At 43.0% G+C, this 23,203-nt stretch overlaps 4 protein-coding genes across 5 annotated transcripts; all 4 read right to left on the reverse strand.

Annotated features, from left to right (window-relative positions):
• Nucleotides 1-640: 640 nt before the first annotated feature.
• dnajc1 (DnaJ (Hsp40) homolog, subfamily C, member 1) lies at nucleotides 641-5,389 on the reverse strand. Its single transcript, XM_029524968.1, has 12 exons — nucleotides 5,138-5,389; nucleotides 4,551-4,652; nucleotides 4,423-4,469; nucleotides 3,644-3,809; nucleotides 3,454-3,548; nucleotides 3,288-3,381; nucleotides 3,122-3,209; nucleotides 2,856-3,019; nucleotides 2,658-2,777; nucleotides 2,252-2,300; nucleotides 1,727-2,142; nucleotides 641-1,006 (listed from the first exon to the last, which is right to left on the reverse strand). The coding sequence occupies exons 1-12, from the start codon at nucleotides 5,294-5,296 to the stop codon at nucleotides 938-940; spliced, it is 1,569 nt and encodes a 522-aa protein (XP_029380828.1). The 5' UTR covers nucleotides 5,297-5,389; the 3' UTR covers nucleotides 641-937.
• A 1,574-nt stretch (nucleotides 5,390-6,963) lies between these two features.
• Nucleotides 6,964-13,562, reverse strand: LOC115057352 (cadherin-7-like). 2 transcript variants are annotated; one of them, XM_029524419.1, is made up of 11 exons: nucleotides 13,304-13,562; nucleotides 11,984-12,278; nucleotides 11,676-11,795; nucleotides 11,379-11,546; nucleotides 11,112-11,299; nucleotides 10,667-10,920; nucleotides 10,445-10,581; nucleotides 10,248-10,369; nucleotides 9,679-9,796; nucleotides 9,049-9,303; nucleotides 6,964-7,487 (listed from the first exon to the last, which is right to left on the reverse strand). In XM_029524419.1, the coding sequence occupies exons 1-11, from the start codon at nucleotides 13,535-13,537 to the stop codon at nucleotides 6,985-6,987; spliced, it is 2,394 nt and encodes a 797-aa protein (XP_029380279.1). In that variant the 5' UTR covers nucleotides 13,538-13,562; the 3' UTR covers nucleotides 6,964-6,984. The 2 variants fall into 2 exon arrangements, with proteins under 2 accessions (XP_029380279.1, XP_029380280.1); XM_029524420.1 differs by lacking the exon at nucleotides 6,964-7,487 and having other exon boundaries at nucleotides 8,042-9,303; nucleotides 11,112-11,295; nucleotides 11,375-11,546.
• Nucleotides 13,563-15,219: 1,657 nt separating this feature from the next.
• mplkip (M-phase specific PLK1 interacting protein) lies at nucleotides 15,220-16,634 on the reverse strand. Its single transcript, XM_029524421.1, has 2 exons — nucleotides 16,174-16,634; nucleotides 15,220-15,643 (listed from the first exon to the last, which is right to left on the reverse strand). The coding sequence occupies exons 1-2, from the start codon at nucleotides 16,492-16,494 to the stop codon at nucleotides 15,524-15,526; spliced, it is 441 nt and encodes a 146-aa protein (XP_029380281.1). The 5' UTR covers nucleotides 16,495-16,634; the 3' UTR covers nucleotides 15,220-15,523.
• A 3,812-nt stretch (nucleotides 16,635-20,446) lies between these two features.
• On the reverse strand, nucleotides 20,447-23,203 carry inhbab (inhibin subunit beta Ab). Its single transcript, XM_029525721.1, has 2 exons — nucleotides 22,789-23,203; nucleotides 20,447-21,231 (listed from the first exon to the last, which is right to left on the reverse strand). The coding sequence occupies exons 1-2, from the start codon at nucleotides 23,201-23,203 to the stop codon at nucleotides 20,447-20,449; spliced, it is 1,200 nt and encodes a 399-aa protein (XP_029381581.1).

The following is a 23,203-nucleotide window of genomic DNA, read 5'->3' on the forward strand; positions in this document are numbered from 1 at the left end:
TCATACCCATTCAGAAAAGACATCAGGGTAATGGTGATTTTTGTTGGCCACTGTCTGGCACTAATGGAACCAATCACTTCCACATTTTCTGGGACTGTTGGGTTATCACAGAATTCTGGGAAGAAATCCATCCATTCATCTAAACATAACAAACGTAATGGAGATGAATATTATCATATAGTAAAACTGTCATTTTCTTTAAGAGTAAAAAAAGAAAAATTTTAAATGAAACAGTAAATATTTGCTTTTCCAAATAAAAAGAAAAAAATATTGAATTTAACCTGCAACCACTAAAAGTACATGCTTTGACGCTGAAGCTGATCAACATGCAAAAGTTTCCCGTAAACTATTTCACAGGTTTTATCCTATACACTGGCACCTGGTACAGTACCATAGAGAGCAGATTATCTCATGGTTCCAAGCTTTATAAACAGTCCGGGTTCAGCTTTATAATAGAATAGGATAGTAATATACCCATTTTCAGTTTGTATCCTTTGTTTTTTCTTGTTTTCTAATGAGCCTTAAACAACATTTTCAGTAAAAAAAACAAAAACCAAATGATTGATACTGTGATCACAGTCACCGCCACCCCCCAACACCACAAACACATATGACCATGTTGAAAAATGAATGAACCAACTACAGGAGATAATAAATAATTTTATTCATCAGTTAAACAGAAGCCGATTGACAGCATGCTGAATTGAGCTAAGGCACATGAAGCAGTGAGGTCAGAAGTCAGAGTTGAGGTGGCTTCAGACTGTTATCTACTTCCTTTGACACCTGGACTTTAAAAACAGACCTGAGCAGGTGAGAGGCCTCATCATACACCAAAATACTATGAATTTGTCCAATCAAGAGGCCGTTCCACAAAACAGAGAGAACACTCCAGACAGGCCATCTGGTAGGAGGTCACAGGTCAAATCAGGAGGCTGAATCAGATCTTGCCCTGTTTCCTCTTCTGAACAAGCTCAGCCAACATCTTATAACGAATCATACACTCCTCCTGAAAAGAGCAAGCTCAATGTTACCAATCAATGAATAATCAATCTGTTAAAAAAGTCTAACTCTGACTGATTTCTAATTATCATGTGACCTCATACAGTTCCTCCCCTGAGGAGGACTGGTCCTGGCGCTGGGGGAAGTCTGGACTCCTTTAGATCAAAGAAATCTGCTGCAGGATTCAGATTTGCCACCAAAGCTGGTTGCTGTCAGAGATTTCTGTAAGAGGGTTCCTCTGTCAGAGTGTTGTTCTTTCAGAGGATTCTCCTGGTAGAGTGGTCTTTCTGCCAGTTTTCTTCTGTCAAAGGGTTCTGGTAGAGAAATCTTTCTGTCAGATGGTTCTTCTGGTAGAGAGGTCTCTCTGTTTGTGGGTTCTTCTGTCAGAAGATTCTTGTCAGACGGTTCTTCTGGTAGAAAGGTGTCTCTGTTTGTGAGGTCTTCTGTCAGAAGATTCTTCTTGTCAGAGGATTCTTCTTGCTAGATGGGCACTAGACATCACTGTAACCCTAACCCTAACCATCTCCACCACAAGATGTTAAATAACAAACTTTAAAAACTTCAGTGGTTCAGGTCCTGACTGCTGTCCAGTTCTTGACCTCTGAAGCTTTAATTAAGCAGTTCATTATCCAGCTCATAGTCAGGCAGATGGACAGAAAGATAAACAGGGAGACAGACAACTAGACAAGTGGAAAGACAGGTAAACAGGTATATTTAGAGTCCTCACCTTGGTCTTTCCAGGAACCACCTTGGCAATGCGGTCCCAGCGTTCTGCAGTTCCTCTGGGAAACTGTTGTAGAGCGAGTTCCAACAGTTTCTGCTGGTTCTGAGTCCAGGCAGGGGGATCTACCTTCTCCCTGGTTTCCTGAGGTGGTGACGGCTCCTCCTCCTCGTCCTCCTCCTCCACCACCGCTGGGTCAAAATCCCTTTGGCGACGACCTCTGACCTTCAGCTCTCCTCCTTTACCTGCTGCTCCAGGAGACTTCCTGTTCCTCCGGCGAATTGCTGGAACTGCTTGCTCTCCTTCCCTTTCCTCTTCGTCCTCACAGGCCTCACCCACCCTTTGAGTCACCACACTGTCAGCAACAGCAGATGATCTCCCAGGAAGAGGAGGGCCCTTAAGCTCCGACAACTTCACAAGACCTGACATAAGAACAAAGTCAACTACTTTGTAAAACCAGTGGAACCTGATATTGAATTAGCACCAGTAGAACCAATTACAGTTGATCCTGATACTGAGAGCAGAACTCACCCGAGGAGTTGCTCACATTGTCTTTCACCTGCTTGACTTTAGTTGTCACCTGTTGAGGAAAATACTCCTTGTTGATCTCAGGTTTTAAATAAATAGTTCAAAATTAAATCAAGACCAGTTCATCCTGTACCCAGAAAGGTCCAAACTTGTCCATGATGGACCAGGGATGGACACTGACTACATACAAACTCAGCCACTTCAATAAGCAGAACTTGAACCATAAGAGGAGCTGGACTGTCCACAATTAATATTAGAGGTTTATCGCTGTGGTTTCAGTTCCAAAGAGGCTCACATCATTCTGGACAAGGAAGGCAGACCACCAGCGAAGAACCAAACCTGCACCAACTTTGAAAGACCAGACTGAACCCAACACACACACACCTAAAAAACACCCAAATACACTTACATCAGCCACTGATCGTCCCAGCTCATGAGCAATCTTCTCCCACCGACCTGGAGTTCCTCCTGGGAATTTAACCATCAACCTACTAAGGAGGCTAAGCTCATCCTCCGTCCAATCAGCAATCTGAGGACACAGAGACACATTACACCTGTGGTTTACTGGTCCATTACAGGCAGCAGACTAACAATGGGGACGTCACACCTTCTTTCTGTGTGCTCTTCGGTCCTGCAACCAGTTGTCCATCTGGTCTTCAATGTCCTCAATGGATAATGTCTGGTCATGGCTCGGGTACCTCAGGGTCACCGAAGACGGCTTGTAAACTGGAAACTCAACCTTTGGCTTCTTGAGCTTTGGCCTCTTCTCTCCTGAGAGACAGAGAAAAATAGAGAGAGAGATTGAGAGATCATCTATCAGCAGGTTCAGTTAAGGTGGAGGAACTACGGCAGCTTTGGAGGAAAAATATTTACTGGTCACTGTTTCCTGTTCAGCTTCAGCTTTCTGTCTCTGCTGCTGCTGCTTCATCAGCTGGTAGTCCTCATAGTACTGCTTTACCTCCTGAAACACAGAGACAAGGACTGAGACCAGAACCAGGACGGCAACTCCAACAATATGGGGGTCTGATTCTTTATCTACCTGGATGGTATGGGGCAGGTTCTTGACAGACAGGTAGAGCCAGATACTCAGCTTCAGAGGGAGGATGTCCTGCCAATGAGGGCGGTCCTGAATCCTAAAAGAAATGAACAATAATAACAAACAATCCACAGATGAGGTGACAGTGAAGATGATGCCATTGTTTTACCTGTCAGTCCGTTCCTGGATACACCTGAGCTCCTCTGCAGGCCTGGAGCTCATCTTCTTCTTCTTCTCTTTTTTCTTCTTACTCAGGAGCTCGTCCTGTAAATACAGGAAATAAATCACCATCATGTCACATGACTTGGTCTGCCCTAATTGGCTGTCTGTACCAGTCCTGCTCGCATTGGCTCTCTCACCAGCTGTTTCTCCAGGTAGATGGACCAGATGACAGCATAATGCCCCACAGTGAGGATGAGGAAGAGGAGGAATCCGAGCTCAGAGTTACTCATCTTCCTCACTCGTCTATAGTAGAAGACCGGCTGCCGCCAATCAGGAAGCCCGTTCACCAGGATGTCATCATATCTGTGTAGAAGAGACACAAACCTCTCTGTACACATGCTGAAAACCTGAATTAAAGCCACCACCTGGTTCTTTCTGATGTGGCTCCTGCAATCACTGTGATGATATGGAAAGAGAAAACTCCTGCCGAAGTTTAGTCCAAAAAAAAAAAAAAAAAAAAAAAAAAAAAACGCTTTCCTGTGCCGTCATTATGCTAACAATTAATCAACAAAGAGATTCACTTTTTCCCTTTTCTGGGATTTGAGATGCAGCCCATTTTCACTCACTCAAGGGGCAGGGTCTCCCTCCATCACAAAGACAGAGACCAACAACCACTCAGACCTACGGAAAATTTAGAGTCACCAATGAACCCAAACAGGATGTCTTTGGGCGATGGGAGGAAACATGGAGTAACCAGGGATTAGTCAAACATTCCTGTTTGGATTTTTATTTATTCCCACAACATTAGCGTGTCTCTGACTCTTTTTTTTTTCTCTTTTCACCTTAAATGTCATGCTTCCCTGTTCTGGATCAACACCTGATTTTACTCATTTTTAACCTAATGTAGCATTCTTTGTGTTCCTTTCTCCTCACTGTGATGTGATTGGCTCAGTGCTAACTCTGTGGTGAGACTCACCTGCGTCGTCGGTCCTCATCCTTCAGGACTTCATAGATGGAAACAAGCTGAAGACAAAATAAATGATGATGAAATGAGCAAATTTGATTGGACAGCAGCACTGACCCACCACAGCCCAGTTGTCTCACCTGTCTGAATTGAGTTTCAGCATCTTCGTCTTTGTTCTTATCAGGATGCAGCGTGAGGGACAGACGGCGGTATGCCTTCTTTATCTCTGCTGCTGAGGCGTCCTGGGGGACACACAGGTGTTGACAAGTTGACCTGCTCACCTTAATTTCTCGCTTATTTCCTGTGAGTCCTGGATTTCAAAGTAAACACCAGGCGTCTTCTGATGGCCGCTCCCATCCCCTAACAGTTTTTGTTATATAGGACCAAATCTAAACTAAAGGAGAACGGAGTGAACCTGTTTTATTAGACTGATCTTTTAATATTTCTGAGCGTCAGCTGGTGGAGAACAGCTCTGGTTGGTCACTGAGTTTATGGCGATGGAAACGTTAAACTTTTGCAATAAACAGTGATTTCATGCAGGACTCCTACTGTGAGTCCACCGGTGGTTTGATTCACCTGCAGCACGTAAACATCAACACCTGAGACCACACGTCACAATAGCTGCTAAGAACCGGAAATGGACGACTGGTCCACGTTAGCGCTTCCGCTGAGCAGCCAGCTAGGTGCTGTGCAGTTGCCTTGGAGACTGTTAGTTGTTAGCACAGACCTGGTCCACGGACAGGAACTGATAGAAGGTCTGCGGGATCTCCTCCACCAGATCGAACAGCTCCAAGTCCGCCTCCCAAGCATGCAGGCGGAGGGGTGTAGAGCCCAGCAGGATCAGACAGACCAGCAGAGACCCGCAAGGACCCACAGGGACCCTCATCACGGTGAGACCGGTAGTCAAAGAAACTCCTTTTGAAGACGGAGTGCTCCCGGTCCGTGAGCCACCTCAGAGACCAGGTCCCGGAAATAGCGCCAGAAACATCCGGGGCAGACACGACCGTCAAAATAAAAGTTTAATATGTGGGTCGATCTCTGATAATTCAGCGACACCTGCAGGAGGAGGGGGAACTGCTGGACTGGAAATTGACCTAAAGGCTGAAAGTCAGAAGGAGGGTGTTACCGCGTCGTTAAATGAACGGTGGATGTGCCCACCTCCACTGTTTCCCTCTAAATGGAGCATCATTCAGCGTCGACTTCACTTTGCAGACCAGAATAGTCCAAATCCAGGACAAGATACATACTTTGGTATCAATACATTTGAACCGTAAACATCAATCAGTTCTGAGCTCCTTCACTGTTTGTTTGAGCAGGGGGAAGAAAATGTTTTGATTATTGAAGCACTTTGGTTTGTGTTTTTATTGTTAACCTAACTGTGTCTTGAAGTGTATTAAGTCTAATTGCATCATCATCGAACTTTTTGTGATCATGACGAAATGGGACAACTGAGAACAAACAGACACGTCACACAGGGAAATGGGATTGTATGTGGTTGTTTAATGTTAATATTGTTGACTGATATTTCGTTGTCTGTCTTGTTATTGTTTGTATGTTTGTTTGCCCCTGTTTGATCCCTGACAACTCCCCTTAGCCCCCTGTTAACTCCGTGATATTCACAGAACAGGACTGACGGTAACAGATCAATCAATTTTAGCCATGTAGCGTGTATGCTAACGGCACAAGGAGATGACCACCTGATTTACTGAAAGTTTTTTTTTGTTTTTTTTTTAAATAAATCAAATCACATCTCAGCGTTAATAAAGGACAGGGCTCTGACTCATGTCTACAAACAGCAGGAGGATGATGAGCTTACAGGAACAGGACCAAGGGAAAACTGGATTGGACTACAATCTGGATTTTGATGAAAATATTATGAATTTATGAGAAAATACATTTAAAGGACAGATGGATATGCAGTAACACAATAATGAAAATAAAGAGCTCTAAAATTGGAATTTATTTGACATGCGAATTAGGTGTTAGGGAGCTGGTAGGTTAAATTATAAATTAGACTAATATGCTTTACTCTTTATTTTATATAAAACATAAATGCATGTGTATTTTTATTTTAACTTAAATTGTGTATGTGTATGTGTGTGGGTTGGAGGTTACATCAAGTTTCACATATCAGGTTCACAAAGACCAGGATATTATTGCACATCATGCACGAGGTGGAAAATCGACATTATAAGGAAATGTATATACAACATAGAACAGTAACTAAACACTATCATTTTCATAATCTGCCCCTTCAGTGAACCACCAGAACCACTAAATAAACCAGATGAACCAGTTGAAACTATAAACAAAACCGGATAAGTATTGTTTGACGTAGTATGATTGGTGTGAGAGCTGTGAGACTCTCCTGGCTTTGTTATCTGGTTTCTGACTGGACAACAAACATGGCCAACTTCAGAGAGGAGCCTCTAATCTGAATTAGGATCTGTTGTACCACAGAAATGCAGGCAGGGCAGTGGCACCTCTGAATTACTGGATAGAGGCTGATCTCTGGTCCTCATCTACATGTAATCCTAATTCAGATGGTCCTTATCCAGATCCAATTTAGTCCAGTCAGAGTAGTGGGTGATTCAGACTGAAGACCCCATCCACTTCCCGGTTTCCATAGAGATTTGCAAGCCTCCTGAACCTTTGCCCCCACCCTCTCATGAAGTCATAGTTCTGCTCAGACTCTAGCGATTCCGATGAGTTCAGTGGGCTGAGTGACTCTGCACTCGAGCCGCTGCCTTCAAACGCATAGGTATGGAGAGAGTCACAAGAGGGTGCTGTCAGATCCAGGTCTGCCTCCTGCAGCTTGTTCTTGATGAACTCATGGAAAAGCTGGTTTTTGTCCATGCTGGATTCTGCTACTTTGGGGAGCTCTGATGGGCGGCTGTCATAGTCTTGGCAGGTTTGGTTCAGCTGTCTCAGAGTGAACATGTCGAAAGCCTCTGTGTCCTCCTCTCCTCCACCTTCATCATCATAACAGACTATGTTCTCGCAAACTTCTTGGCTATCGTTTGTCAGAGGCGCCGTCCTCCTGTGTCTGATGGTGACTGTTACCACAGTAACAGCACCTGAAGAGAAGGGAGAGGACAGAGTTTAATGACCCATAATGTGAGTATAAAGTTAAAGACTGAACTAATGCTTTAGTCACAGAGTTCTCTTCAAATGAGTTCTGCAAAGTAGTGACTGGTCGAACAGCTGTGCAAATATCTGAAAGCAAATGTAATTTATTTATATTGTGCTAAATCATGACAGATTTACATCAAGGCACTTCATATAGAGCAGGTCCAGATTAAAACTATTTATAGATTTATTTAAAGAGACCCAACAAATCCCTCCATGAGCATGTGGTGAAAGTGATATTTAAGCTAACTGTAAGTGGCAGAAAATTTCAGACAGAATCAAACTGGGGGGGTTAACAATTAACTGTAGGCTTTGTCATAGTGAAAGGTTTTAAGCCTGACCTTGACAACTGAAACCCTGGACCAATGCTGGGAGTTGGTTCAACAGAAGAGGAGCCAGATAGCTCAAAGATCTCGAAGTGTCCTCCTGGGACCATCAGAAACTCTGAGCTCTCTGAGATCTGATGAGTTCGCTCATTCAGGAAATTCTGTTCTGACCTTTACTGGGAGCCGATGAAGAGAAGCTCACAGGAGAAATATGATCTGTTTTTCTGGTTCCTGTCCCGGCCAAAACAATGACTTCAGTTTGTCTGAGGTCAGAAGTCATCCAGGTCTTTATGTCTGTGAGACTTAGCTTCACTCTGCTTTATCGACGAGTAGAACTGAGTATCATCTGCATAACAATGAAAACTGATGCTGTGCTTCCAGATAATACTGGCTAAGTGAAGCATATAAAGGGTGAAAAGGATTGTCTGAGAACAACTTAAGTGTGTGAGGACGATTCATTATTAACATGAACAAAGTGATATCTGTCTGATGAGTATGATTTGAACTGACTCAGTACATCTCCTCTGATTTCATTTCATGTTTCAGGCTTTACAATAGAATATTATGGTCTGTGGTGTCAGAAGCAGAACTAATATCTAACAGGACAGTATGGAGGCCTATCCATTGTCTGAAGCCATCAGAATGTCATTGGTAACTTTTGTCAGAGCTGTTTCTGTGATGGACTCTAAAGCTTGACTGAAGCTCTTCAAACAGGCCATTGACATGCAGATGATCACACCTGGACTGCTTTTTTTTTCAAGCTGTTACCCCCACAACCCGACTCGGATAAGCAGTTGAAGATGGATGGATGTTTGGATGGGAAAGTAGATATAATTAGTCAAAACATCTTAGGTTTTTTCAGTAGTGGTTCAGCTGCAATCCAGAATGTTTGTGTTAATTAATGGCAAGACATCTTTTCACATCCAGTATCCAGTCTAGAAGACAAGTGGTCTCCTAACATGATTTTGTGTGATGACAATAACCTTTGACCACTAAAACTTAATGAGTTCATGGGCCCAGTTGAATGTTTCCTGGAGGTTTTCCTGAGATACAGTTGTCATAAACTTTCAGCATGGAGCCGAGAATTGAAGTAAAGAAATGAGTGACTGCACATGTTTGCTTGGTAACACTATGTAGTTGCTGTCATGACTATCAGGAGTTGCTGCCAAGTCTCAGGTAATACCAAGCACTGTGAAGATACAGGTGAGGATGGCGGCGGCAGTGCGAGAGCTCAATCTGACCAATAGCAGTGGCAGAGCTGTTTGGCTGCAGAAGCGTCGGTGTCCATTTAGGTCACAGTCACACACGGTGATGGACAGTGTGTTGGTGCTGCTGAGAGATGGACTGCCACTGTCTGAAATCACCACTGTCAGCGAGTGAACCAACTGATCCCGCTGCAGGAAACTACCATGCTGAGTGAGGATGGATGCTGTGTTGTCTGGGAAGAGACGGAGGAAACACATGTATGAGGTCAGCAGGTAAAAGGCCCTGGTGGACTCACTTGACCTGAGAGGATCATAGGACTCAGATCTTCCTCTACTCATATAAATGGTTTATACATTTTCTTACTATAATTGTTAATGCAATCACTGTAAACTGGACTTTCTATAAGCTTTCAGGCAGACAACCAGAAGAAGAATTAACTGTTTCCTCTCTGACCTCTCCTTTTTTTTTAAATAAAGTTGAGTGTTGAGATAATTTCAATAACATGACATAGCTCTGATTTTGATTGAAGTTGAAGGGACAGTTTCGACCAACAATGTGGAATGAACAAAACAGTGAATTCAAAAATGTCAGTTAAGGTGGGATGTACCTTGGTTGTCTCTCAGTGTGAAATTGAGTTTCTCAGAAGCCTCAGTGGTCAGAGAGAAAAAGAGGTGATGCCCGTTCTCTGGTTCATCTCTGTCCACAGCACTGACAGTCTGAATGAGCTGAAGGTCAAAGGTTAAACAGACAATCAGAGGACGATTCCCAGAACTTGTCTGCTGATCACAACATTCCACAGACAGTTGATTTGACCACTGATCAATGATCATGTGATCACATGAGCTGTCTGATGTCATGTGATCAGATTATAGGGCTGTGAAGGGAGTTTTTACTGAAGCTTAGACAGATTACAGCAGATTTCAGCGGTCAGGGGGTTTATCACAGCAGTAATGGAGAGATTCGGGGCCACATCAACTGCTGTAGCAACTGGATCCTGGCTTCAGTTTTTGGATTCTGGACTTATCTGTTGGACACCTGGACCCTGATGGATGGGTTAGGGTTACTGTCAAGATTTTAAAGGTCAAGATAGTTTTTTACCAATAGCCCATGCATCATTAATGCCTCACTATGGATCCTCAGTCAGATCCTCAACCCTGCCCCCCAGGTGAACTTCACCTGTCCAGGTTTGGAGTTCTCACAGACGAACATTTGATATTCTATGGTGAAGTTGGGAGCGTTGTCATTGACATCCATCAAAGAGACCAGAACAACAGCTTTTCCCACCTGAGAGACATTAACTGACAGACAAATGTCAAGGATGTCTTTTACTGTCATAATAAAACAACACAACACTTTATCAATATAAGATTTACGGCTCTCTGAAGCGAGGACGGTGATATTGTGAAAAGCAACAATCTCTCGGTCCAGAGGTTGATTTGTTGTGATGACACCAGAGCGATTGTCAATCTTAAAGTAACAGTCCACATCGGACTTCCTGTCTATGGAATACCTGGAGGCACAAACAGGAAGAGTTACAGACAGGAAGAGATGCAGACAGATAACATGCACAGACAGTCTGTCTCTCTCTGTCCTACCTGACAGGACTCTTGGTGTTGTCGGGGTCTTGAGCTGAAACAATACCTACATGAGATCCAACTGCCGCTGCCTCAGAGATCACCATATGACTGACAGGGGACAAGAAAACTGGAGGTTCATCCACATTTTGCACCAACAGACGCACTGTTGCCACGTCAACGAATGGACCCATGGACAGGAAACGCATGTCTACATTATGATTGGATGCTTCGACACGAAAAGTGTAGTTGGGCTTGGTCTCAAAATCCAGAGTCTAGAAAGAAGAGGAAAAGTTTCTGAGTTGTTGGTGTTTACCACAACATCATTCTTCAGGAGAGACGCTGAGGAGAACCCATTTTCTTCTCCTAAAAAATCATTGATTGTTGCAGAGACACCAGTGGCAAAGATTGGTCTGGAAAGAGATCAAGGTCTGAAACCTCTTCAGCCTTTCCAGTCCTTACTTACTTTTTGAAGGATGATCAATCCTTCCTGTGTATTTGGATCAGTGAGGATCCTGAAGTTTCCCAGTCCATCCTTGTCCAGGATTCTGTAGTCCATCTCAGCATTTGGACCAAGATCTAGATCCAGAGCTTTGATCTTAGCAACAACACGTGAGACCAGTGTAGACTCTGGAACACTGAACTGGTAACTCTCTGTTGGGGACAGATACAAAAACAACTACATGTAGAGAAAAGGTACACTGACTCTGAATAGGTCAAAGGTCAGACTTACTGTGGGGGAAACGCGGAGGATTGTCATTGACATCAGTCAGCATCACTGTAACTGAGGTGGTTCCTGACAGACCTCCCATCTGGCCAATCATGTCTTTGGCCTGGACAATCAACAGGAAACAGTCCTGCACCTCCCGGTCCATATCAGCTTGAACTGTCCGCACCACACCTGAAGGACAAGTGAGAGTCAGGTGACTGGCAGACCATGGCAACACTGAGGGTCTACAGCTCAGAGACACACACACACAGGAAAGTGTGTTCATTTCTTCTACTCAGGTGAGTTCAGATGTTCTCTCACCTGTGTTTGGCTCCACAGAGAAGTATTGTTGACCTTGTATGATGCTGTAAACGAGTCTGGCAGAGTTTCCATAAGTTGGATCATCAGGATCTGTGGCCACCACTGTCACCACGGATGTACCTATGGAGACAGAACAACGTGGCTCACCTGAACACACCTGGACATGTAGATGCACTTTATCCTTTATTTAACATGATGTTCCTAATGAGAAAAACACTGACATAGTAAACCTATAGACAGGTAAATTTGTATGGACTGATTTTAACTTTAGGAGCCACCAGGACAGACGGTTTCAGTTTCAGACTCACCGACAGGAGACATCTCAGCCACTCTGCCGATGTATGGTCCATCGAGGAATGTGGGCTCATTGTCATTGATGTCTTGGACTTTGATGATAAAATAGGACTCGGGTTCGATGAGTAAGTCTGTGTTTCGGTCTCGAGCTTGAGCTCTGAGGGTGTAGTACGCCTGTTGTTCCCGGTCCAGCCTCTTGGTGGCATGGATATCACCTGTGTTCTCATCGATAGTGAAGATGGACACTGCACCTTCACCACTCAGGATGTACCTTACCTGGCCGTCACCTTTATCCACGTCAGAGTGGAGCTGAACACAGAGGACAATATTTAGACCACTGAAAGACATTAGAAGTTTTTTTCCAAAGAGAGCAGCTCTAGATTACCTGTTTATTGAGAGTGAACAATTAAGGAAAATAATAATAAAGACAGACAATAACAAATGTGCCAAACGGGGACATTCACTCTTAATTTGTAGGGACCAATAGTTAGCTTAAGCACAATTTACAACATTTGAACTGATGAAATTGTGGAGGTTAACGTAAGATTTCTGTAATTGGCACAAATCCTTGCGTGATTAATGGGGACAGTGCACCAACTCTAAGTGTACTGATGATGACAGATATTACCTTTGTTAAAAGAAAGAATGAATCAACAACTCACTAAAATTTAAAGAAATAATAATCAATATTTTAAAATGTAGCTTCTTTCTCATAGATAATGTTAATATAGCGCTATAGCAAGAAGCCTGCAAAGGTGCTAGTGTCACTCTGAGAGCATCTGGAGCTGTGCATGTGGTCATCTGCACATCACAATCTGGGTTTGGCTGATATTCATTGATAAGAATATCAGTGAGAAGAAGGTTACAAGAAATTCTGAAAGCCTTGCATCATAATCACAAGTCGAATAATTTAATCCCTATTACTTCAACCAAGACATCTTATCTTACTTTCATTTTTACATTTACAGCTATCTAAAAAAATATATCTTTGAGGATCAGCTGACTTTTACTCATCAACAGACATTCAATGCTACAACAATAAACTTGAAGATATTAATAATACATTAAAATATCAGATTCAACTTTTATTCTACATATTAAACTAATCCAATAGCTTGTTGTCCGCATAATCTGAAGACTACTAGAACACACACACACTAACCCTAACCTGTCAGACTGAATCTGTGGTTTAGTAATTTCCCAGAATGTTACAGAGCACAGTCTTTCACTGTGTGTCAACACCTCCTATATGGTCTCGTCTTGAGTCCTGGCCTTGTCTAAATTCCAGGTTTTGTACGATGTCAACACTTTATGAACAGCTGGTCCATACCAACCTTGCCCACGTACAGCGGCTCATCCCCAGCGTGCTCCTCTAGGACAAAGAACTGGTTCCAGACCCAGCTCCTCTTACTCCTTAGGTGGGAGAGGGCTTGTGATGCTCCACCTCCTGACTCTTGAGGGAGGATGACAGAGTTCATGGTCATCGCCTCACAGAATAAGTCCTCGCATAGTGGCAGGACAAACACAATGAGCACGCTCAGAACAGTATGACACCCCATCTTTCCCATCTTTGAGAAGACAGTTGGTGAGACGTCAAACTGCCCAATGATGAGATGTCAAAAAGTCAAAGAAAAGGACATCTGTCTGCCAACAAGATGCCAAAATGGCCAGTCCAACAAAAAAGTACTATAACCTGAAAATAAACAAACAAGAGTAACGTAAATACGTAAATGGAATAACATAACCAGTCCATCAATATTTTATTTACAGTTTTCACTATCCAACAAACCTGTTAATCTGATTACAAGGCTCCAGTTTATCCTGATAATCTGCTTTAGTTAAACTGATAAATCCTGAATATGAACAAACCGAAGAGAAAAACACAGCAGGTTTTGATGTTTCCTCTGAACTGAACTGACTCCACAAACAGGTTTAAATCAAGCATATCTTCAGTGGAGTTAAATGTTCTCAGTTTTACCATCCAGCTGCAGATTGAAGTCCTCTTCTCTGATCTTCTGCCGGCTCCCAAACTATTGAGCAGTCATCACCTCAGACCGATTAAGAAAAACTCAGAAATCAGATCAGATGAAAAAACAGATGAACGCCTCAACAGAAAGACAGACAGTGTAACAGTTGTTTTCAGTCATTTACCCTCACTCACACTGACAGAGAAGGTGAAGAGCGGCGGGAGGTTTTTGGCTCCTCCTCCTCTGTCAGGGGGAGGGGTTGGGTGTGGGGGGGTTATTATTCATGCTACAGTTTACTCAGGTTTGTGTTTTTCTGGATCATTGGCTCCTGAAGTGTCCCCTCAGGAGACTCAACAACAACTTGAGGCTCACACAAAAGTTTCCATCTGATGTCACTGCCCATATGTTTATATGTAGATTTAAATCATTTTATAGAGAGTTTGGTCTAGACCTGCTCTATGTGTCTTGATGTGTCTTGATGTAACTTTGTTATGATTTGGCGCTACATAAATAAATCTGATTTGATTTGATTTGATACATACACACACAATGTTATTACGTCAACAAGGCTCCTTACCAACCAATGAGTGTGTGTGAATAGGAAGTCTTAACACACAGAGGCTAAGAAAAGATCAGAACATCCTGACACTAAAGGTCAAAGGTCACTCTGTCACTGAGTCAGGTCCACATTCAAAAGTCCATCAAAACTGGACCTCAGTTTGTGATTTGGAAGACTCAGCACGATTTACTGTCACGACCCACAACCTTTAGATCAGACAACAGAGGAGCTACTCTCAACAAAACCTCAGAAAACAAACCACTGAAGATCTGGTCTCAGGTGGTCTCTGCTTTGACTGCCTGGAGCTGCTGTGATCTCAGGTGTTTCTGGGAAGTGAATATTCTGCTACTGCAGGCAGAACACACACACACAACAACAGACAGACAGTCAGAGAGACAGACACGCATAGACGCAGACCAACACCTCCTTTACCCAGTACAGGTGAAGCTTCTGTCTCTATTTCCAACCAATCAGTGAGAGAGAACAAACACCATGTGTGAGGTCAACAAATGCCAGGCTGTATCAGCCAATCATAACACTTCCTTCTAAATAAGGTCATTTCTGTGTCAATAGGTTGTAGAGTAGCTGTCAATCTGCTGTTTCCACAACAACCCACTGGCAATGGGACACAACAGCTTTAAATCTTTCGTTTCATTGAATATTTCTGATCAGTCTTTTCTTCACTTTTCAAATTAAAATACACAATATTAAGGAGAAAGTCCAGTTTAAAAGTCAAAAAGTATTTTAATTCTGACCAAAGTTTTTTTTTGAACAAACTAAGTAAAATACACAAAAAATTTGACTCAGATTAAAATCTGTTAGAAAACATTAAAAATGATCAGTTTATCATCATCTAGAAAAATCAATCAAAGTGATTGATCCCTGAAATCACTGAAATCTGATCCTGAAACTGCTGGTGAGATGTTAAAAGACCTCAGGTCTGTTTTCTGCTGATGTTGTTTCCTTTCAGGACAAATGTCTGTTTGTTTGTTTACAGCAAATACTCTATTGTCAATTCTTTTTTCCTGTCATGTTGTGCGTCTGGTTGCAGCAGCGTCTGCCACTCTGATTGGTTGCAGGGCAGCCCAGGGATCTTGCATCATGGATGGACTGAAATATTTCTCCACTGGAGCATCAGAGGATCCCAACTGAAAAGACAAACACAAGTCATGACCAACTTTGATGTCACCACCATCTTCCTGATATTACTTACTCACGTGCTATTTGAACCGGTTCTTTAAATCCCACCAACATGGTGGACTGAATGGTACCAGAGGTTTTTCCTGACAGTTCGATATAGGCTCTTTAATGCACAATAGGGCAATAAGTCATGCATTTTAAGTATTTTATTAGAATTATTTGTGTGTCCTGTATTGTTCAGTGTGTTGTCTGCTATATTTAAGGTTGTCCTTTTCATATGGAGACAGATCTGTGTTGTGTTTGTTTGTTTGTTCTCTGTTGCCTTGGTGATGTCTGAATGGGGCTGCTGCTGTCGTAATTTCCTGTAAAGGGTTAAAAAAAAGTGTCCGTTTGTTTGTCTAATGTTGATGACGAACAGCTCCACTTCCGGTCTGGCTCAGTGATCCTCATCAACAGAACCTAATGTGATTCCAGACTTTACCCAGACTAACTCTGACGTCATAATCGGATCATCTCTCGAGAACACCTGAAATCTCACCTGGACGTTCTGAGCAGAGCCGGGACTGAAGGACCGGGGCCGCCGGAAACCGTCTCCTCTCCGTCGCATCTGTCCTCCGAAGCCCCGGGGCCCGCCGCCGAACCCTGCCGCAGAACCGTCCCAGCAGCCTCGGTTAGAACCTGGAGAACAGACCGGTGAGCTCGGAGAGTACGCGTGGCAGCCCCGGGGAGAACCTCCACGATATCCGGAGCCTCCGTACGGGGAGCGCGATCCGGCAGCACACCAGACCGGGGAGGGAAACCTTCCAGCCGGCCGCGGAGCTCCGGGGCTCCGCTGAGGTCTGACCGGAGTACGGTACATGAGCGGATACAAACGAAGAGAGACCCGAAGAGGAGCTGAGGATGACTGGAACCGGATCGGACGACAACAGAGCCAGAAAGAAACCCGGAAGGCTCAGGAAGGCAACAACAACACACCGCCAGTAAACCGGAACCGGAAGTACACACCGTGTAACCTATTTTCACTTAAAGTTCCGGTTATAAGATGACACCACAGTATATATACTTTGTGCTTTTATTTTGAAGACTTAGCAGAGAGCGGAAGTGTTTTACGCTGTGTTGTAGTTTAGATTTTTTACAGTTAAGAGAGACTAAATAAATATGAATTAAGTGGTCCGTCGTGGGAAACTGAAACCTCCACATTTGTTATTTTGTAGTATCACATAGATTGTTTTTTACAGATTGTATCCTTCCGGTGCTGCGGCGCCTCTCAGCGGCCACTGGAGTCCCTGCAGCTGGTCCCGGGTCAGTGCAGAACAGAATGTGGACCACAAAACGGGTTTCTGATGTGTCTTATTTTCTCTGACTGTGAAACCATAAAAACTAAAGTCAATCTGTGTCAATCTTCAGTCTGTTGGTGCTGCAACTGTTTTATATAAGAGAGTCCATTCATGAAAACAATACTCATGCCATTACAATACCACACACACACACACACACACACACACACACTGATTAATTAGGACTGAGTGTGTTCTTCCTCAGAAGGGCAGCGACCTGAATCTGATGCACTGTCCCTGTATGTTTGTGTTTTTTATATGACTTTCTATTTCTGTGTTTTGTGTTTGTATGTTTTTGCAGTGTATTATATCAAAGTCTCAAATCACACATTGTGTGATTTTTGTAGTGTGTAGTTGTTTTTCTCTCATTGTTTCAAATGTTTCCTGTGATTAAAGGAGCCTTCTGCTCAATTCTCCTCCCCCTCCTTCTGATGAAGATGAGTCATCTGTCACTCTGCTTGGTGGGTGTGTGAACAAATTGACTCGCTGCTGAAGTAAGAAAAAAGATCCTGACCATCTGAAAATAAACCTGATCTGAGATCCAAAGAAATTCTATATTGATTCCTGTAAATCTACAAGTCCTTTAAGCTGCAACTAGTGGATTTCTTTGTCTGCTGGCATAAACCAGTTTAACTCGTAATGTTTCACAGGTAACTAGGGACTAAACTGGAGAAGGTTGGGTTAGGGTAACCCTTTCTGAATTGATGAGATGATGAGAAGCAGGTATGTGAAACAGGTGATGATCAGGTGTTGATGAGCCACCTGTAACCTGACTGTTGGATGTGACCTGAAATCTGCAGCCTTATTCTTATGTTGCATTTATTATTTTTTTTTCAGAGAATCTCATTTTACCTCATTTAGATACATTCAAATTTGAATATTTGTACTATTTAAATACTTTTATGTGTATGGTTTGTTTGTGTTTGATATGTCTGATGTGGTTTTAAATAAGCCCTCTTGAGAAAAAGGATTTCACCCAGGTGGGAACGTGATGATCAGATGTAAATAAAATGGCTTGAATGTTTAGTGATGAGTACTGACTCTGAACTGATTTAGCAGCAGAGGAAAGCTGTGGGGGTGAAAGTATTTGAAAAGCAGCACTGACTCTCCTCAGTGATGGAGTAGCAGTTTGTGGTGGAGGTGGTGTTGAGGTTATCAGGCCTTCCCTCGGTTAACAGTGCTGACGTGTCCCGCAGCCTGCCCACACACAAAAAATAGATCTTTCACTTTGACTCACACAATGATCCTCCACCTCGTCACGTTCCTCTGAATGTCTGTATACACACTGACACCATCAGCCTCCGTCAGCATAGGCCTCATCACAGACAGCTCACCTGTAAAAATAACTTGTTCCCACAGTGATGACACCAGCCACTGAACACTGGGTTCAATCTGAGGGGTTACTGGGAGCTCTGGGCTAAAGCAGTGCAGTATGAAGTCAGACTCTCCAGTGGGACCAGCAGATGTTGCATCAGAGCGTGTGGATGATGGTGAATGAACCCTAATGTTTGCTCAGTCTCTTCCTCCCTGGTTATCAGTTGTCTCTGTCCTCTGAACACACTGATCTGACCTGTAGTGAACTCTGTGTTTGTGGGGATGGACTATAGTCAAGCTCACATCCGTTTAGAAACAGGCAGAGAGAATAAGAGACAGAAAAATGTCAGATATCAAGACTCCTAAAATCTTTCTGGGAGTGAGGGGGGCTCCGTTCACCAACCTGAGTCTGCACAGACGCAACAGATTAATAAATCCTTCCTGTAAATCTGGAGCAGGCAGTTCAAGTAGAAATTTAAAACGTACTTGAAATGTAACAAACAGCCAGTGTTGATGTGTGAATCATTGCAGCTGTGGTCTGAAGCAGATGTAGTTGGTGGAGGGAGCTCTGACTGATGAGCTGGCTCAAACTGCTTTACAGTAGTTGAGACCAAAGAAGACAAAGGAATCTGTTGGAGACAGGGGTGACCCGAATTTGAAGAAAAACCGGATACTCTTCACTAGTTTGTCAAAACAAGTACCTGGACCAAAACTGGATTCTGGTGCATAGTGGTGTTTTTGGTCAAGGAAATGAACTCACATTGAGGCAAGTCAGCACAGTTGGTTGCAAATCTTATAACTTCAGTTTTACCATTGAGTTCTAAAATGTTTGCTCACTAACATTAAAATCATGTGGACAGAAGAACATAAGATGGCTAAGGACAGAACCATACCTAGTACCAGAAAGAAAACATGAACTAGTTAATTGCCAATACAGTAAAGTTTAGTGACAACATTGGCAAAGGTCCCAGAAGTTAAGAGCCACATTTCAACCACAGGGACTTTCTTCTGATTGGGAGAACTCTGTTAAAAATTAAGTTCTGGAGATTAATTCACCCCAAAAACTTCCTTGCTCCAGGTTAGTACTTTCCAATAGTGCAGGAACTTTGGGAACGTTGTGGCTAAATCTCTGATTGGTTGAGTATCCACAGTGTTTTATTTCACAGTGCTTCACTATTTATGTCTACAGCACATCTACTCTTCACTCTGCAAAGGTTCAACTGTCCCAACATCACAGGCTCAGTTACAGCAGCCAATCAGAAGGCGGAGCCTGACGCATGACGAACTGCAGTCTACCCAACATGGCTGAGCCTCTCAGTCTGGATGGCAGTGGAGCTAATGGTTATATCAAAGGAACAATCATGAGTCCTCTGAGCAGCAGGAACCTTAATTACCTCTTTACAAACATGCTCAGCAAATACCACTGTGACTCTGTCTGAGTCAAAGGTCAACAAAGGTCAACACTGTTCAGTGATATGAGGACATTAAGAGTTTCTTTAATGAAATCAAGCCAAGCAAGAATGAAAATAAATGAAATAAAGTTAAGGTCAAATTTGTTTTAAACATTGTTACTATAGCTCCATCTCATTCATTCACAACTTGCAACTCTACATGCAGTTTGTTCACTCAGTTCTCAGAACTTCATCGTCATGGCAACCAATCTTCTCAACTTAAACTTTGAAGTTGAGGCAAAACTTCCAGGAATGCGCTTTATTTTGCAAATATCAAAATTATTATTATTATTATTATTATTATTATTATTATTATTATTATTATTATTATTATTATTATTAATAATAATAATAATAATAATAATAATAATAATGTTTGGGTCAAGCAGCCGGCTTATTAATTTCTTTCAAGTATCTTAACCATATTTTAAGACAAGTTAAAACCAAAGAGAGTAAGTATGTTCTATCAATAGACTAACAATAGAAAACAGCAAAAAAAAAAAAAAAAGATAAACAATAGACCAACAGGTCTAGTTTGACATTGCATGAAACGTTGCATAGGACTCTCAGGTTGCTCCACTGTGAGGAGTCTCTCCTGAGAACAATACGACACATCACTGAACATAAATCCTTCATCTTTAGTGAAAAGTGCTGATTTTACGTTTCTCCTGCAGACAGCAGGAAGTCTTTGTCGTGTGGTTGTTGGCAATCACGAGCAGCCACACTCCTCCACGATCATGTTCTGGATATCTTTCTTGATGATTTTCTGCTCCTCGTTGTAGTACAACATGGACATGGCACGCAGCCTTGTAGGCACGCAACATGACCTGATGTTTTGAAAGGGGCTGTACCCTCTGATGCGATAATGATTAATCACCATTGAGTGGAAGGAGAGGGAGGAGCTACTGAGGCTCGCCAAGTGGTTGGGACAGTCGCCCTCACAGTAATTGGCATGGTAACCTGATGGAGCAATAATCCAGTCACTCCAACCAATGTCTTTAAAGTTAACGTAAAACTGTCGTTTGCAGCAGACGTGTATTTTCTCCTCACACTCCAGACCTCGTTTGATTCTGTGCTGCATTGTCTCCTCTCTGGTTCGCATCATCATCATGAGGAATGGCCGGTGAGACTGATCTCTGCCTGCTGCTGCCTCATCTCTGGATGGTGACAGGACTGGCGAAGCTCCGACCTCGGCACACAATGGACAGGAAACCTGTAGGCTGAGCACATTGCTGCCGCTGTCTAACAGAGTCTGAATGCTGTGAGGAATAGCGAGGGTGTGCCAGCCACTGCGACGAGTGTCTAGCATTTTCTCAGAAACACACTCTTCCTCATCATCCTCGACATCAAATCGCAACAGCCGCAGTGTCACTTTGCCCTTTTCTCGGTTTCCCTTTGATTTCTTCACAAAGATCCAGATGTTTGCCTGTTCAACCACTGAAGTGCTGCCACCCTCCCTAAGAAGGTCAAAGGTCACTATATTTGGAGAGTCACCTGTAGCAGAAGAACAATTAGAAAGTGCAAGAATGTGGAAGAATTAGCAACAGTTTTAGTTTAATCCTGTTATGTTTCCCTCAAAAGCAACAAAAATCAACATTTAAAAGGCTGTAATCATGCTGAACTGACCCCCCCGCCACACACACACACACACACACACACATTTTTGTCTTCCTTTCATTTGAACAAACTGAATGAATGAACAAACTGAATGTCACTCACTACAAAAGACTCAAAAGAGCCGCGGCCTCTAAATATACTTGACATGAGCAGAGACACTAAAAAAAGACAAGGCCTGATTTCTGGGAATGTTGTTAACGAGGCAGTCAGTAACCCCCCCATCTGGCACACACACCAAACTGACCCACCCCCTTCAGCCCTCCAGCTTCCAAAAACCCCATCCTGTCCCTGATTGTGTCTTTGTCTCTTATTGCAGGATAATTACTGAGGCCCACATTTGTCTGAATAATATTATTCACGGCCTGAGACGCCTCGGTATGTCCCCTAACCCCCTGAGGGAGGGCCCTTTCTTTGAGCCTCTGAAACAGAAGCTAATTTTAGCTAAGGATGCTTCAAACAGTGACTGACTGATTGATGACAGACCAATGATGTCATTGACAAACTTCTGTGCAGGATGTGGCTTTAACATTGTTGTTAGTTTAACAATACCTTTTTGTGTTAAACAGTAATCAGCTTGTCACTTTCGTGAGAACAGGGGTCAAAGGTCACCAACCTGATAGGTCAGCTGTGAATAAATGTCAGATTTGATCAAGGCAAAACTTTAATGTTGTTCTCTTCCTTTAAATCTCAAAGTCTTAATAACAATATTATACATTTTAAGGTGTGTTCAGGTGATTTGAGGTAGGACCAAATAATGATTGAATGAAACACCTGGATGAATGATGAATGAGGCTTCACTGATCTGAGTCTGGATCTTTTTCATAGTGTGAACAGAGAAACCTTGAGTTCACTGTCAGTGACATCAATAGATTGTGTATCTACTGTGGAAATCTGTACACAAACTTTGAACTTTTTAGATTTTTGTGAATGAGCTGATAACAGATAAGACAGCGTCTCTGTTGCAGCTTATAAAAACATGGTGGAGTCTGACTCAACTCACTGTCCTGACTTCAGAGCAGTTATACTTGTAGTTGAGCTGACACCTGAGACACACGAGGGAGACAAATGAGATAAACCTGAGAGACACCTTAGACAACTCATACAACTCAGATGCATCTAGGATACAACTATGTGAATCTAAATCAAGAACAACATTCAAATTCATGAACTATAGTTGGTAAAAAAAAAGGAACGGGTAATTGAAGATTGACATCAGAACATCAGTGGAACCACTGAACCAGCAGTGATGAACAGAGATGAACTGCTTGTATATTAATGCTTGTCATGAATGTCAGTGTATTGACACTTTCCTCCAGTCACATGGAGATATTTACACTGAAGTAGGAAGGTGCTGCTGCAGTGAGTAATTTGGAATCCGAAATTATGCACTTGTTCCTGAGTATCTGTAGTTCTGCATGAGTGAAGTTTACTCACCTGATTTCGCAAATGTGATGATTTCCGATGGAGGTTCAGGTGATGCTGAGGCCCTGGAGGTGTAGCCCTCCTCCTGGATCTCCACACTGCCATCTTTGGTCACATGGCCGACATGCAGTTTTTTGATGACGTTCAGTAACGCTGCTCGAGGGATGGGCTGTGTAAGGTTGGGACGGGCACTGAGGTGCAGCATGTTGAGAATGTGGCGTTTCACTGCCTCCACCATGTCGTTCTGCCCTCCCAGTACTGAAGAGTTCCTCTTGAGTTGAGACAGAGAACAGGAAGGACAGTCTGAAGAGCTCTCGTCCGGCAGCTTAGATGTTTTGTCAATGTCAGAAGCTGGAGAGACAATGGTAGAGGCGCTGACGACAAAGCTGTCCACCACCAAGAGGAACAAGACAAACAGAGAAGCCAT

This window comes from Echeneis naucrates, chromosome 17 (assembly GCF_900963305.1).
Source record: "Echeneis naucrates chromosome 17, fEcheNa1.1, whole genome shotgun sequence".
Classification (NCBI taxonomy): domain Eukaryota; kingdom Metazoa; phylum Chordata; class Actinopteri; order Carangiformes; family Echeneidae; genus Echeneis; species Echeneis naucrates.

Coding starts and splice junctions, on each gene's coding strand:
- inhbab (XM_029525721.1), bottom strand. CDS start 23,203: ATGGCTTCTCTGTTTGTCTTGTTCCTCTTGGTGGTGGACAGCTTTGTC. Junction 21,232..22,788: donor CATCACATTTGCGAAATCAG/GTGAGTAAACTT, acceptor CTTCTGCTACAG/GTGACTCTCCAAATATAGTG.
- LOC115057352 (XM_029524419.1), bottom strand. CDS start 13,537: ATGGGAAAGATGGGGTGTCATACTGTTCTGAGCGTGCTCATTGTGTTT. Junction 11,300..11,378: donor TCCTCCGCGTTTCCCCCACA/GTAAGTCTGACC, acceptor TGTCCCCAACAG/AGAGTTACCAGTTCAGTGTT. Junction 9,304..9,678: donor CACACTGAGAGACAACCAAG/GTACATCCCACC, acceptor GTCTCTTCCCAG/ACAACACAGCATCCATCCTC.
- dnajc1 (XM_029524968.1), bottom strand. CDS start 5,296: ATGAGGGTCCCTGTGGGTCCTTGCGGGTCTCTGCTGGTCTGTCTGATC. Junction 3,210..3,287: donor ACCTGCCCCATACCATCCAG/GTAGATAAAGAA, acceptor TCTGTGTTTCAG/GAGGTAAAGCAGTACTATGA. Junction 2,778..2,855: donor GAAGAGCACACAGAAAGAAG/GTGTGACGTCCC, acceptor CTGTGTCCTCAG/ATTGCTGATTGGACGGAGGA.
- mplkip (XM_029524421.1), bottom strand. CDS start 16,494: ATGTACCGTACTCCGGTCAGACCTCAGCGGAGCCCCGGAGCTCCGCGG. Junction 15,644..16,173: donor GCTCTGCTCAGAACGTCCAG/GTGAGATTTCAG, acceptor TTGTCTTTTCAG/TTGGGATCCTCTGATGCTCC.